The sequence below is a fragment of the Dendrobates tinctorius genome, unplaced genomic scaffold (genome assembly GCF_039654945.1).
Source record: "Dendrobates tinctorius isolate UK_male_01 unplaced genomic scaffold, ASM3965494v1 ptg000102l, whole genome shotgun sequence".
Classification (NCBI taxonomy): Eukaryota; Metazoa; Chordata; class Amphibia; order Anura; family Dendrobatidae; genus Dendrobates; species Dendrobates tinctorius.
In genome coordinates this window covers 32,626,417-32,641,649 of record NW_027361770.1, presented here as the reverse complement: position 1 = coordinate 32,641,649, position 15,233 = coordinate 32,626,417, and the positions used below count along the sequence as shown (strand labels likewise).

The window sequence follows — 15,233 nt, the reverse complement described above, 5'->3', positions numbered from 1 at the left end:
TGCATGCCGAGAGGTTTCTATTGTTACTGTTTTGTGGTACATATGCCATTTTGATCTCTTTTTATTGCATTTTATGGAAAGAAATGTTGCAACCGAAAAATGACAATTCTACTATTGCGGTTTTTTCTTTGTGGTGTTTAAGGCACAGTTTCTTGCACAGCCTGTATCACATTGGTTTCCATGATCGCAGGGTACTGATGGCAGCTTATACATGTGCGCACCGGCATCATTTATATGCTGCTGTCAGAGATTTGATGGTTAAATTGCTGCAATCGGAGCTAGCTCTGGTCACTGCAGCTACAGGCACATGCCAACAACTGGCTAGTATGGAGCAGGCTCAGCTCCAGAGTCTGCTCCATATTCCCCGTAGAGACCGAGGACCAAAATGGTCATAGGTCATAAAAGGTCTTGAAACTTGCACACTGTGACTTCTGATTCATACAAGGCCTGATGAGGCTAGTGTACTTGCTTTGAAAATTCTCATTTTTAAATATCAAGCAGGAGCACTGTCAAAAGAAAGGTTACACCAGGGTTTGCAGAGGTATCACACCAGCCTCATCTCATATTAGGCTGTGTGCGCCCGTGGCGGATTTGCTTGCGGAAATTTCTGCATCTCTTGGCAGAAAACGCAATGGAAAATCCATGCGTTTTTTGTGCGGATTTTATGCGTTTTTGATGCGGATTCATGGGATTTGCTTGCGGGTTTGTTTTCTAAATAAATATATTGTCTCGTGCAAAAAAAAGATGTCGTTTTCAATCCAACCTCCACTGTTGATGTGCTTCATCCAAGATCGGCTCTATTCTAGATTCTACGCTCACACACTCGTCCTCCTTCTGACATCATTTCCTTTGAGAAATCTGCTGCGTTTTTGGCACCAAATCTGCAGCAAATCCGCAAACGTTTTTATACCTGTGTTTTAGCTGCGGACTTGACTGACTCAATGGAAGTCAATGGGTGAAAAACGCTGCAGATCCACAAAAAGAATTGACATGCTGCAGAAAATAAAACGCTGCAATAAGGATCGAATTTTCCGCATCATGTGCAATTCAGCACTTCAGGATTCCCAATGACTAACCTTGCTTTAGTAATCCTTTGCGTTTCCGGTCCATTTCCGCACAGAAAAAAACGCTGCGGATCCGCAACAAATCAGCATCGTGTGCACATAGCCTTAATGTACGTATTTTGTCCGCAGCAGGGAGGAGGAGATCGCAGCACGGAGACATCCCTCACATTAGCTGCCACTTGTGATTGAGCCTCTGAATGATGGACAAACTTAACGACCCCCCATTATAGTCAATAGGGACCATTCTAGTGCTAGTTGTAACTATTCTAGGACAGATCCATGTCCTTCATGACATCAAGAACAGAAAGAAGTTAGCGCAAGGGAATCTGGCACTGTATATGGGGCTTGGTCAGTATCTGGGTAGATGTGGCTGGCACTGTATATGGGGCTTGGTCAGTATCTGGGTAGAAGTGGCTGGCACTGTATATGGGGCTTGGTCAGTATCTGGGTAGAAGTGGCTGGCACTGTATATGGGGCTTGGTCAGTATCTGGGTAGAAGTGGCTGGCACTGTATATGGGGCTTGGTCAGTATCTGGGTAGAAGTGGCTGGCACTGTATATGGGGCTTGGTCAGTATCTGGGTAGAAGTGGCTGGCACTGTATATGGGGCTTGGTCAGTATCTGGGTAGAAGTGGCTGGCACTGTATACGGGGCTTGGTCAGTATCTGGGGTAAAGTGGCTGACACTGTATATGGGGCTTGATCAGTATTTGGGGTAGAAGTGGCTGGCACTGTATATGGGGCTTGGTCAGTATTTGGGTAGAAGTGGCTGGCACTGTATATGGGGCTTGGTCAGTATCTGGGTAGAAGTGGCTGGCACTGTATACGGGGCTTGGTCAGTATATGGGGTAAAGTGGCTGACACTGTATATGGGGCTTGGTCAGTATTTGGGGTAGAAGTGGCTGGCACTGTATATGGGGCTTGGTCAGTATTTGGGTAGAAGTGGCTGGCACTGTATATGGGGCTTGGTCAGTATTTGGGTAGAAGTGGCTGGCACTGTATATGGGGCTTGGTCAGTATTTGGGGTAGAAGTGGCTGGCACTGTATATGAGGCTTGGTCAGTATTTGGGGTAGAAGTGGCTGGCACTGTATATGGGGCTTGGTCAGTATTTGGGGTAGAAGTGGCTGGCACTGTATACGGGGCTTGGTCAGTATTTGGGGTAAAGTGGCTGGCACTGTATATGGGGCTTGGTCAGTATTTGGGTAGAAGTGCCTGGCACTGTATATGGGGCTTGGTCAGTATTTGGGGTAGAAGTCGCTGGCACTGTATATGGGACTTGGTCAGTATTTGGGTAGAAGTGGCTGGCACTGTATACCGGGCTTGGTCAGTATTTGGGATAGAAGTGGCTGGCACTGTATACGGGGCTTGGTCAGTATTTGAGGTAGAAGTGGCTGGCACTATATACGGGGCTTGGTCAGTATTTGGGGTAGAAGTTCTGCTCCCACCCTATGTACCACAGGCGTGCACAGCTTTTTCCCCATGGGAAACATGGGAGACATGGGAACAGGAGCCAACTCCGCATCAGTGTGATCGAGCACGTGGCGGGCATGCAGGACTGGATTGCGGCCGTCAGGCCCATAAAGAGCATCTGTTGGATGCCCAGGCCGTGCAGAGCCGCACGTATAACAAAAGAGTCATAGTTGGGGCCTTTAAAGAAGGGGACCGGGTGTTGGTACTAGTGCCCACCACAGACAGTAAGCTCATGGTCAAGTGACAAGGGCCATATTAGATACAGGGGAAGGTGGGAGAAGTGAATTATAGAGTGTACCAGCCCGGAAAGAGAAAACCCGAACAACTGTATCATGAAAACCTGCTAAAAACCTGGAAGGACCGGAAATGTTTGGTCATGGAGGCAACTCCGGTTGTACCAATGGGGAACCCTTTGTCACCAGTCAAGGATGAGGCAGGAGGTGAGGTTAAAATAAATGACACTCTCACAAAACAGCAGTGACGGGAGGCTCGGGCTCTGGTGCAACGGACTATGGACGTATTCTCAGTGCTGCCGGGGCAGACGTTGGTGATACAGCATGACAATGCCACTAAGCCTCGGGTAAGGGTACGGATGAAATCGTACCAAGTGCCAGAGGCAAGACATCGCTGCTGAAGTGAAGCAAATGCTTCAGTAGGGAGTCATCGAGGAGTCCCGGAATGAGTGGGCCAACCCCACTGTGCTAATTCCAAAACCAGATGGGTCATTACGCTTTTGTAATGACTTCAGAAAATGTATAGTATAAATATCCTGCCAACATGACTCCAGGTCAGTACCATTAGGGCAATATCAAACCTGTTTTATTAGTATTATTATTTTACACGGGGGAAAAAAGGTCTGAAATGTAAAAAAAACAAAATTCTGTGTTAGCTTTTTTGGGGACTTTTATTTTTCCGTTGACGGAGCGGTGTGAAGGATTGTTTTTTGCATGCCGAGAGGTTTCTATTGTTACTGTTTTGTGGTACATATGCCATTTTGATCTCTTTTTATTGCATTTTATGGAAAGAAATGTTGCAACCGAAAAATGACAATTCTACTATTGCGGTTTTTTCTTTGTGGTGTTTAAGGCACAGTTTCTTGCACAGCCTGTATCACATTGGTTTCCATGATCGCAGGGTACTGATGGCAGCTTATACATGTGCGCACCGGCATCATTTATATGCTGCTGTCAGAGATTTGATGGTTAAATTGCTGCAATCGGAGCTAGCTCTGGTCACTGCAGCTACAGGCACATGCCAACAACTGGCTAGTATGGAGCAGGCTCAGCTCCAGAGTCTGCTCCATATTCCCCGTAGAGACCGAGGACCAAAATGGTCATAGGTCATAAAAGGTCTTGAAACTTGCACACTGTGACTTCTGATTCATACAAGAAGCCCTTTTCTGAAACAATCACTAATACAATGGTAGGGGGCTAGTCCCTGTACAAAGGCATCTTTTCAGATGTCAGATCCAATATAAGGACGATTTGTCACCAGAACACAAACTGCACACATTATTGCATAGATCTTCTAGGCCTGATGAGGCTAGTGTACTTGCTTTGAAAATTCTCATTTTTAAATATCAAGCAGGAGCACTGTCAAAAGAAAGGTTACACCAGGGTTTGCAGAGGTATCACACCAGCCTCATCTCATATTAGGCTGTGTGCGCCCGTGGCGGATTTGCTTGCGGAAATTTCTGCATCTCTTGGCAGAAAACGCAATGGAAAATCCATGCGTTTTTTGTGCGGATTTTATGCGTTTTTGATGCGGATTCATGGGATTTGCTTGTGGGTTTGTTTTCTAAATAAATATATATTGTCTCGTACAAAAAAAAGATGTCGTTTTCAATCCAACCTCCACTGTTGATGTGCTTCATCCAAGATCGGCTCTATTCTAGATTCTACGCTCACACACTCGTCCTCCTTCTGACATCATTTCCTTTGAGAAATCTGCTGCGTTTTTGGCACCAAATCTGCAGCAAATCCGCAAACGTTTTTATACCTGTGTTTTAGCTGCGGACTTGACTGACTCAATGGAAGTCAATGGGTGAAAAACACTGCAGATCCACAAAAAGAATTGACATGCTGCAGAAAATAAAACGCTGCAATAAGGATCGAATTTTCCGCATCATGTGCAATTCAGCACTTCAGGATTCCCAATGACTAACCTTGCTTTAGTAATCCTTTGCGTTTCCGGTCCATTTCCGCACAGAAAAAAACGCTGCGGATCCGCAACAAATCAGCATCGTGTGCACATAGCCTTAATGTACGTATTTTGTAATGTGCAATTGAGTGTCCGCAGCAGGGAGGAGGAGATCGCAGCACGGAGACATCCCTCACATTAGCTGCCACTTGTGATTGAGCCTCTGAATGATGGACAAACTTAACGACCCCCCATTATAGTCAATAGGGACCATTCTAGTGCTAGTTGTGACTATTCTAGGACAGATCCATGTCCTTCATGACATCAAGAACAGAAAGAAGTTAGCGCAAGGGAATCTGGCACTGTATATGGGGCTTGGTCAGTATCTGGGTAGATGTGGCTGGCACTGTATATGGGGCTTGGTCAGTATCTGGGTAGAAGTGGCTGGCACTGTATATGGGGCTTGGTCAGTATCTGGGTAGAAGTGGCTGGCACTGTATATGGGGCTTGGTCAGTATCTGGGTAGAAGTGGCTGGCACTGTATATGGGGCTTGGTCAGTATCTGGGTAGAAGTGGCTGGCACTGTATATGGGGCTTGGTCAGTATCTGGGTAGAAGTGGCTGGCACTGTATATGGGGCTTGGTCAGTATCTGGGTAGAAGTGGCTGGCACTGTATACGGGGCTTGGTCAGTATATGGGGTAAAGTGGCTGACACTGTATATGGGGCTTGGTCAGTATTTGGGGTAGAAGTGGCTGGCACTGTATATGGGGCTTGGTCAGTATTTGGGTAGAAGTGGCTGGCACTGTATATGGGGCTTGGTCAGTATTTGGGTAGAAGTGGCTGGCACTGTATATGGGGCTTGGTCAGTATTTGGGGTAGAAGTGGCTGGCACTGTATATGGGGCTTGGTCAGTATTTGGGGTAGAAGTGGCTGGCACTGTATATGGGGCTTGGTCAGTATTTGGGGTAGAAGTGACTGGCACTGTATATGGGGCTTGGTCAGTATTTGGGGTAGAAGTGGCTGGCACTGTATATGAGGCTTGGTCAGTATTTGGGGTAGAAGTGGCTGGCACTGTATATGGGGCTTGGTCAGTATTTGGGGTAGAAGTGGCTGGCACTGTATACGGGGCTTGGTCAGTATTTGGGGTAAAGTGGCTGGCACTGTATATGGGGCTTGGTCAGTATTTGGGTAGAAGTGCCTGGCACTGTATATGGGGCTTGGTCAGTATTTGGGGTAGAAGTCGCTGGCACTGTATATGGGACTTGGTCAGTATTTGGGTAGAAGTGGCTGGCACTGTATACCGGGCTTGGTCAGTATTTGGGATAGAAGTGGCTGGCACTGTATACGGGGCTTGGTCAGTATTTGAGGTAGAAGTGGCTGGCACTGTATACGGGGCTTGGTCAGTATTTGGGGTAGAAGTTCTGCTCCCACCCCATGTGCACAGGGCTGGTAGTGATGTCCTCCTAACACCTATGGAGCACACTCACTGCCATATAGGCCATGCTGGGTACTGTAGTGCCCCCACAGTGGTATACAGATGTGGGCTGTGGTTCTGAGCCCACCCTATGTGTACAGGGCTGGTAGTGATGTCCTCCTGACACCTATGGGGTACACTGCTGCTATATAGGGCCATGCTGGGTGCAGTAGTGCCCCCACAGTGGTATACAGATGTGAGCTGTGGTTCTGAGCCCACCCTATGTGCACAGGGCTGGTAGTGATGTCCTCCTGACACCTATGGGGTACACTGCTGCCATATAGGGCCATGCTGGGTGCTGTAGTGCCCCCACAGTGGTATACAGATGTGGGCTGTGGTTCTGAGCCCACCCTATGTGTACAGGGCTGGTAGTGATGTCCTCCTGACACCTATGGGGTACACTGCTGCCATATAGGGCCATGCTGGGTGCTGTAGTGCCCCCACAGTGGTATACAGATGTGGGCTGTGGTTCTGAGCCCACCCTATGTGTACAGGGCTGGTAGTGATGTCCTCCTGACACCTATGGGGTACACTGCTGCCATATAGGGCCATGCTGGGTGCAGTAGTGCCCCCACAGTGGTATACAGATGTGGGCTGGGGTTCTGCGCCCACCCTATGTGCACAGGGCTGGTAGTGATGTCCTCCTGACACCTATGGAGCACACTCACTGCCATATAGGCCATGCTGGGTACTGTAGTGCCCCCACAGTGGTATACAGATGTGGGCTGTGGTTCTGAGCCCACCCTATGTGTACAGGGCTGGTAGTGATGTCCTCCTGACACCTATGGGGTACACTGCTGCCATATAGGGCCATGCTGGGTACTGTAGTGCCCCCACAGTGGTATACAGATGTGGACTGTGGTTCTGGGCCCACCCTATGTGTACAGGGCTGGTAGTGATGTCCTCCTGACACCTATGGGGTACACTGCTGCCATATAGGGCCATGCTGGCTACTGTAGTGCCCCCACAGTGGTATACAGATGTGGACTGTGGTTCTGGGCCCACCATATGTGTACAGGGCTGGTAGTGATGTCCTCCTGACACCTATGGGGTACACTGCTGCCATATAGGGCCATGCTGGGTGCAGTAGTGCCCCCACAGTGGTATACAGATGTGGGCTGTGGTTCTGAGCCCACCCTATGTGCACAGGGCTGGTAGTGATGTCCTCCTGACACCTATGGGGTACACTGCTGCCATATAGGGCCATGCTGGGTACTGTAGTGCCCCCACAGTGGTATACAGATGTGGACTGTGGTTCTGGGCCCACCCTATGTGCACAGGGCTGATAGTGATGTCCTCCTGACACCTATGGAGCACACTCACTGCCATATAGGCCATGCTGGGTACTGTAGTGCCCCCACAGTGGTATACAGATGTGGGCTGTGGTTCTGAGCCCACCCTATGTGTACAGGGCTGGTAGTGATGTCCTCCTGACACCTATGGGGTACACTGCTGCCATATAGGGCCATGCTGGGTACTGTAGTGCCCCCACAGTGGTATACAGATGTGGACTGTGGTTCTGAGCCCACCCTATGTGTACAGGGCTGGTAGTGATGTCCTCCTGACACCTATGGGGTACACTGCTGCCATATAGGGCCATGCTGGGTGCAGTGGTGCCCCCACAGTGGTATACAGATGTGGGCTGTGGTTCTGGGCCCACCCTATGTGCACAGGGCTGGTAGTGATGTCCTCCTGACACCTATGGGGTACACTGCTGCCATAGGGCCATGGTGGGTGCAGTAGTGCCCCCACAGTGGTATACAGATGTGGGCTGTGGTTCTGAGCCCACCCTATGTGCACAGGGCTGGTAGTGATGTCTTCCTGACACCTATGGGGTACACTGCTGCCATATAGGGCCATGCTGGGTGCAGTAGTGCCCCCACAGTGGTATACAGATGTGGGCTGTGGTTCTGGGCCCACCCTATGTGCACAGGGCTGGTAATGATGTCTTCCTGACACCTATGGGGTACACTGCTGCCATATAGGCCATGCTGGGTGCAGTAGTGCCCCCACAGTGGAATACAGATGTGGGCTGTGGTTCTGGGCCCACCCTATGTGTACAGGGCTGGTAGTGATGTCCTCCTGACACCTATGGGGTACACTGCTGCCATATAGGGCCGTGCTGGGTGCAGTAGTGCCCCCACAGTGGTATACAGATGTGGGCTGTGGTTCTGGGCCCACCCTATGTGTACAGGGCTGGTAGTGATGTCCTCCTGACACCTATGGGGTACACTGCTGCCATATAGGGCCATGCTGGGTGCAGTAGTGCCCCCACAGTGGTATACAGATGTGGGCTGTGGTTCTGGGCCCACCCTATGTGCACAGGGCTGGTAGTGATGTCCTCCTGACACCTATGGGGTACACTGCTGCCATATAGGGCCATGCTGGGTGCAGTAGTGCCCCCACAGTGGTATACAGATGTGGGCTGTGGTTCTGGGCCCACCCTATGTGCACAGGGCTGGTAGTGATGTCCTCCTGACACCTATGGGGTACACTGCTGCCATATAGGGCCATGCTGGGTGCAGTAGTGCCCCCACAGTGGTATACAGATGTGGGCTGTGGTTCTGGGCCCACCCTATGTGTACAGGGCTGGTAGTGATGTCTTCCTGACACCTATGGGGTACACTGCTGCCATATAGGGCCATGCTGGGTGCAGTAGTGCCCCCACAGTGGTATACAGATGTGGGCTGTGGTTCTGGGCCCACCCTATGTGCACAGGGCTGGTAGTGATGTCTTCCTGACACCTATGGGGTACACTGCTGCCATATAGGGCCATGCTGGGTGCAGTAGTGCCCCCACAGTGGTATACAGATGTGGGCTGTGGTTCTGGGCCCACCCTATGTGCACAGGGCTGGTAGTGATGTCCTCCTGACACCTATGGGGTACACTGCTGCCATATAGGGCCATGCTGGGTGCAGTAGTGCCCCCACAGTGGTATACAGATGTGGGCTGTGGTTCTGGGCCCACCCTATGTGTACAGGGCTGGTAGTGATGTCTTCCTGACACCTATGGGGTACACTGCTGCCATATAGGGCCATGCTGGGTGCAGTAGTGCCCCCACAGTGGTATACAGATGTGGGCTGTGGTTCTGGGCCCACCCTATGTGTACAGGGCTGGTAGTGATGTCCTCCTGACACCTATGGGGTACACTGCTGCCATATAGGGCCATGCTGGGTGCAGTAGTGCCCCCACAGTGGTATACAGATGTGGGCTGGGGTTCTGGGCCCACCCTATGTGTACAGGGCTGGTAGTGATGTCTTCCTGACACCTATGGGGTACACTGCTGCCATATAGGCCATGCTGGGTACTGTAGTGCCCCCACAGTGGTATACAGATGTGGGCTGTGGTTCTGGGCCCACCCTATGTGCACAGGGCTGGTAGTGATGTCCTCCTGACACCTATGGGGTACACTGCTGCCATATAGGGCCATGCTGGGTGCAGTAGTGCCCCCACAGTGGTATACAGATGTGGGCTGGGGTTCTGGGCCCACCCTATGTGCACAGGGCTGGTAGTGATGTCCTCCTGACACCTATGGGGTACACTGCTGCCATATAGGGCCGTGCTGGGTGCAGTAGTGCCCCCACAGTGGGAGGGCGGTGACGTCTGTACCTGGCAGCCTGCATCAGCGGGGTCCAGCCATAATGGTTCCTGCTGTCCACAGAGGCCCCTTTCCTCAGCACAAACCGGACGATAGGCTCATGGCCGCCGCCGCCGGCCGCCAGCTGCAGCCCGGTGTTCCCGTCCTCGTCAGTGGAGTCCACGGGCACCAGAGCCGGGCTGTCCCCGGGAGGCTCCGCGGGGCCGGATGAGTCGGGCTCCAGCAGCCTGCGGGCAGTGTCCAGATCCCCATCCTCACAGGCTCGGAAGAGCAGCTGGCACTGAGCCGGGATCGTGCACTCCATGGAGAGGCGGCCGGAGCCTGCCACCACAGCAGCCCAGGACGGAGGAAGTAGCGGATCCGCGGTCACTGGGAGCAGAGCCTGGGAGTGCGGGGGTGTCCAGCTCTCTACACCGTCACTGCCGCTCTGGACACAGATAACGGCGACATTCCTCCGGAGCCCGACAACGGGACGTTCCCAACTATTCCCGGCTCATCTGCCAGCTGCGCATGCGCCGATGGATGTGTTCCTAGCACTGACCCCTCTTGGCTCCGCTCCTCCAGATAGTAGCGGTATGTGAGGGGCAAGGAGCCCCCAGATGCCCGGTTACCAGGGGGCGAGATACAGAAGAGAAATCATTGCTTAGGCCTCTTTCACACTTCCGTTTTCAAATCTGCCGTTTGGGGAAAAAAACGGATCTGAAGGATTTGCCTGGCGGATCAGTTTTTTTCCCCATAGACTTGTATTGGCGGCGGATTGTGACAGTTGGCCATCCGTTGCGTCCGTCGGGTCCATCATAAAATTGGGGTCCGTCTGGCAGAAAAAAATTCCATTGGAACATTCTTTGTCTGCGTCAAAAAGGCGCACGGTGACGGATCCGTCGCTGTCCGTCGTCTGGTAGAATGGACGCCTATGGGTGATGGATCCATTCCTTTCATGACATTTATTAACCCCAAAACTCGTTCTGGCACAAATTCATTCTCTCTCTCTCATACGAGAAATACGGATGAGTGCAATCCAATAAAATATCAGATCAAAAGTTTTACCATAACCAGGTTCCCCGCATCATGTTCCCACATGCTTTATGCATCCATTAGCCCTCTGTGTCTGTACTGTTACACACTTAACATTATGGCTGGTCCATACAATCAGGGCAACTGTTACCACCCACCTTTCGTGTCTACCTCTTTCCTCATAGACTGTAAGCTTGCGAGCAGGGCCCTCAGAAATATATACATAATATTATAATACTGCTTATTTATCAAAAGCACCGTGCCTAAACGGAAACACTCTACTAACAGTAAAACGTGCTCACCATACTCGTGAAGGGGAGGGGAATAAGCGGGTGCTGTCATGGGTTCCGAGAAACACCGTTATCGGTGAGTAACTAAGCTATTCTCTCTCACCCATGACAGCACCACGGAGAGAATTACAGAGATTGGTAGCTTAGGGAGGGACCACCGCCTGAAGGACCCTTCTCCCGAAGGTCAGGTCAGATGTAGAGGCTAGATCTAATCTATAGTGCCTGGAAAAGGTCGAAGGTGATGACCAGGTGGCCTCCTTACAGATTTGTTCTATTGATACCTCAGATTTTTCAGTCCATGAGGTCGCCATTGCCCTTGTGGAATGAGCTCTCAGCCCCTCCGGGATGGTATTTCCACTGGATGAGTATGCCAGGGCAATCGCATCCCTTATCCACCTTGCCAGGGTACTCTTGGATGCCTTGAGCCCCTTCCGAGGAACCTGGAAACATACAAAGAGAGAGCCTTCCTTCCTACATTTTTTGGTGGCCTCTAAGTAGTGTACTAGGCACCTTTTAACATCTAAAGTGTGGAATTTTTCTTCCCCCTTATTTTTTGGATTTGGGCAGAAGGAAGGAAGGACTACCTCTTGGGACCTATGGAAATGTGATGATACTTTAGGTAGATAGGCCGGGTCAGGTTTTAGGATGACTCTATCCTCTAGAATTTTTGCAAAAGGTGGCCACGCTGATAAGGCTTGAATATCGCTCACTCTTCGAGCTTGATGTTAGTGCCACCAGAAGCACTGTTTTAAGTGATAGGATTTTTAGGGGTGCCAAGTAAATTGGTTCAAACGGATGGCCTGTCAGTGTTGAAAGTACAAGATTCAGGTCCCATGACGGTAACCTTTGACTAGCTATTGGCTTAGATCTGTTTGCGGCCTTAATAAACCGTGCTACCCAAGGGTCACCTGCCACATCATGGTTATAGAGGGCGCCTAATGCCGCTATTTGTACTTTTAATGTGTTGACCGCCAGACCCTGTTCTAGGCCCTTTTGTAGAAATTCTAGGATCTTATAAATCTGAACCCCGTCCTGAACCTTTGCCCTAGAAGTGGATAGGAATTTTTTCCATGTTCTGCCGTAAGCTCTCATCGTAACCGGTTTCCTACTTTTTTGTAATGTAGTTATCAGGTTCTCTGAAAATCCCCTGTCCCTCATCAGCGCCCTTTCAAATTCCATGCTGTTAAATGGAGGTTCGGTGCTGGAGGATGTAACACTGGGCCCTGCGATAGCAGGTCCAGGAGATCCGGTAGGATCCATGGGTCGGTTACTGAGAGCATTCTTAGCCAGGAAAACCAGGTTCTTTTGGGCCAGAAAGGGGCTATCAGTATCATTCTTGCCCTGTCCTCCCTGACTTTCCTTAGGACCGCTGGAATGAGCATGACTGGGGGAAAGGCATATGCTAGAATCTGTGTCCATGGGAGCATAAACGCGTCCAGAGTTAGAGGATTCCCCCTGGGATCTAGGGAGTAGAAGGTCTTTTTTGTTTTTGAAATCGGCAAACAGATCTATGTCTGGGGTCCCCCACATTTTTACAATCTGCCGAAAAATGGACCACTTTAGTACCCATTCCCCCTGTCATAATTGGGTGCGGGTCAGAAAGTCTGCCCTTTGATTCTCTGTACCCCGGATGTGTAGGGCTGACAGAGATAGCAGGTTTGCCTCCGCTAGTTTGAGGATTCTGGCGGATGTGTCCATTAGGGCTTGGGACCTGGTTCCCCCCTGATGTTTTATATACGCCACTGTGACTCGATTGTCCGAAAGAATGCGGACATGGTGATTCTGGAGCAGGGGTAGGAAGTGTGTCAGTGCATAGCCTACTGCTAGAAGCTCTTTTTGATTTGAGGAAGCTTTTAATTCTTGATCTCCCCATACGTCCTGAGCCACCTCGTTGTTCATGTGTGCTCCCCATCCCGTGGGACTGGCATCCGTTGTCACTATGTGTGTTATCTTTGTTACCCAGGGGATCCCTTTGGACAGATTTTCCTGTTTTCCCCACCAAGCTAGGGAATGAATAGTTCTTGAATTTAGGGTAATACGACCCTCTAGGTGTCCCCCTATTGCTGCCTGGTTGGCTAATACGTCCCACTGGAGATCTCTTGTGTGTAACTGAGCCCATTGAACTGCTGGCAGGCAGGCGGATAGGGAACCCAGCAGTGACATAGCTTTCCTTAATGTCATAGAGGGATTTTGGATTGCTCTTGCTGTAATTTAAGCGATTTTCTCCTTTTTGTGGTCTGGGAGGCGACACTCCTGAATGTTTGAGTCCAGTGTTAGGCCCAAGAATTCTTGTACCCTGCTGGGCTCCAATCTTGATTTTTTTAGATTTAGAAGCCAGCCTAGGCCTTGTAGAGTGTCCATCACCCTGTCCCTCTGTTCCCTGCATTTTTGAGCCGATCTGCCTGCTATTAGGAAATCGTCTAGATACGGGATTATTACTATGTCTTGTTCCCTTATATGAGCCAACATTTCTGCTACTATTTTGGTAAATACCCGCGGGGCTATCGATATTCCGAACGGCAGGGCTCTGTACTGGATTTCTTGCATATTGCCCTTTATTGAGACGGCTAACCTGAGATATTTTCTGAAGTCTTTGTGGATAGGGACGTGATAATAGGCGTCGCTGAGATCTAACACCGTCATGTAGCAGTTTGGGAACAGGATTTTGGTGGTGGACCTGATCGACTCCATTTTGAAGCTCTGATTCCTGACGTATTCATTTAGTTTTTTCAGATTTATGATTGTTCGAAAGGTGCCGTCCAGTTTGATTACTAGAAAAAGACGGGAGTAGAACCCTCTGCCCATATCCTGCAGGGGAACCTCCTGGAGGACTCCTTTTTTTACTAGGCCTAGGACCTCGCTTTCTAGCACTTCCTGTTCTCGCGTACTGGATCTCAGCGGCGTTGTTACATACTTTTGAGGTGGAAGAGAGAGAAAGTCTATTCTTAGGCCCTCCTGGATTAGGTTTACTATCCATGGGTTGTTTGAAATTCTCCAGGCTGGAAGAAAAAGGGTTAACCTTCCCCCCACCCTGGGTGTACTGTCACTTGGAGGGCTTTTTGTCTCGGGAAGAGTTACTAAAGAAGAACCCTCTATCTCTTCTTTTGTCATCCCACTTTTGTTCCCTCGGTGGTCTGCTCTGAAAAAACCTATTTCGAAAGGGCCTTTTAAATGCTGCTGGCCCCAAATTTGGGAACCCTTTCATCTTGTCCCCTGCTTTCTGGAGGATGTCATCTAACGTCTCCCCAAAAAGGAATTTCCCTTCACAGGGGATTGAACATAATTTCATTTTGGTCTGTAGGTCCCCTGGCCAACTTTTAAGCCATAGTGTTCTTCGGGCCGCGTTTGAAAGTGCTGCTGTTTTGGACGATAGCCTGACTGAATCGGCCGATGAGTCCGCTAGGAAGGCAGCCGCTCCCCTTATTACTGGGATAGAATCTAAGATCTTATCTCTTGGTGCCCCTTCCCTCAGCTGTTTCTCAAGTTGGACCACCCATACCATTAGGGCTCTTGAAGTACATGTCGCCGCTATGGCTGGCCTGAGGTTACCGCCTGCTGACTCCCATGCCCCCTTTAGAAAGGTATCTGCCTTTTTATCTAGGGGGTCCCTGAGGGTGCCCATGTCCTCAAAGGGAAAGGCAAATTTCTTTGAGGCCTTTGTGACTGCTACGTCGAGCTTCGGGGCTTTATCCCAAGACGTAGATGCCTCCTCCTCAAAGGAATATTTTCTTTTAAGGGAAGGGACTGTAGTATTTTTCCTGTCTGGCTTGTCCCATTCTTTTTTGATTAGGCCCTTCACAATTTCGTTAAGCGGAAATACTCTCCGTTTTTTCTGGCCTAGTCCCCCGAACATTATGTCCTGGACTGTTTTATCCGTCCTAGGGTCCAATACCCCCATGGTAGACCTTACAGCTTTTACTAGTCTGTCTACCTCTTCTAGGGGAAAACAGTGACGCCCTCCTGTTTCCTCGTCTGTGGATGAGGAGCCGGATTCCGAGGTTTTAGACGTGATTTCTCCCGACGTGGAAGAGTCTGACTGGGAGGTTCCTATCGTGTCTTTCTTCCTCGTTTTATCACTATGCTTAAGGGATACGAGGGCGCTCTGAACCTCTGATTTGATTGCGGCCCTTAGGTAGGATGCGAAATCCGGAGTCTCCTGACAAAGAATTTCTTTTGTGCAAGAC

At 50.1% G+C, this 15,233-nt stretch overlaps 1 protein-coding gene across 1 annotated transcript in view; it reads right to left on the bottom strand.

Annotated features, from left to right (window-relative positions):
• The window catches only part of ANKS6 (ankyrin repeat and sterile alpha motif domain containing 6), a 98,327-nt gene extending 88,034 nt beyond the window's left edge, over nt 1-10,293 (bottom strand). The window contains exon 1 of the mRNA XM_073587790.1: nt 9,757-10,293. Coding sequence (XP_073443891.1) covers nt 9,757-10,049 — 293 coding nt within the window. The 5' untranslated portion in view covers nt 10,050-10,293. The remainder of the gene's footprint in view (nt 1-9,756) is intronic.
• Between the last annotated feature and the right edge of the window lie 4,940 nt (nt 10,294-15,233).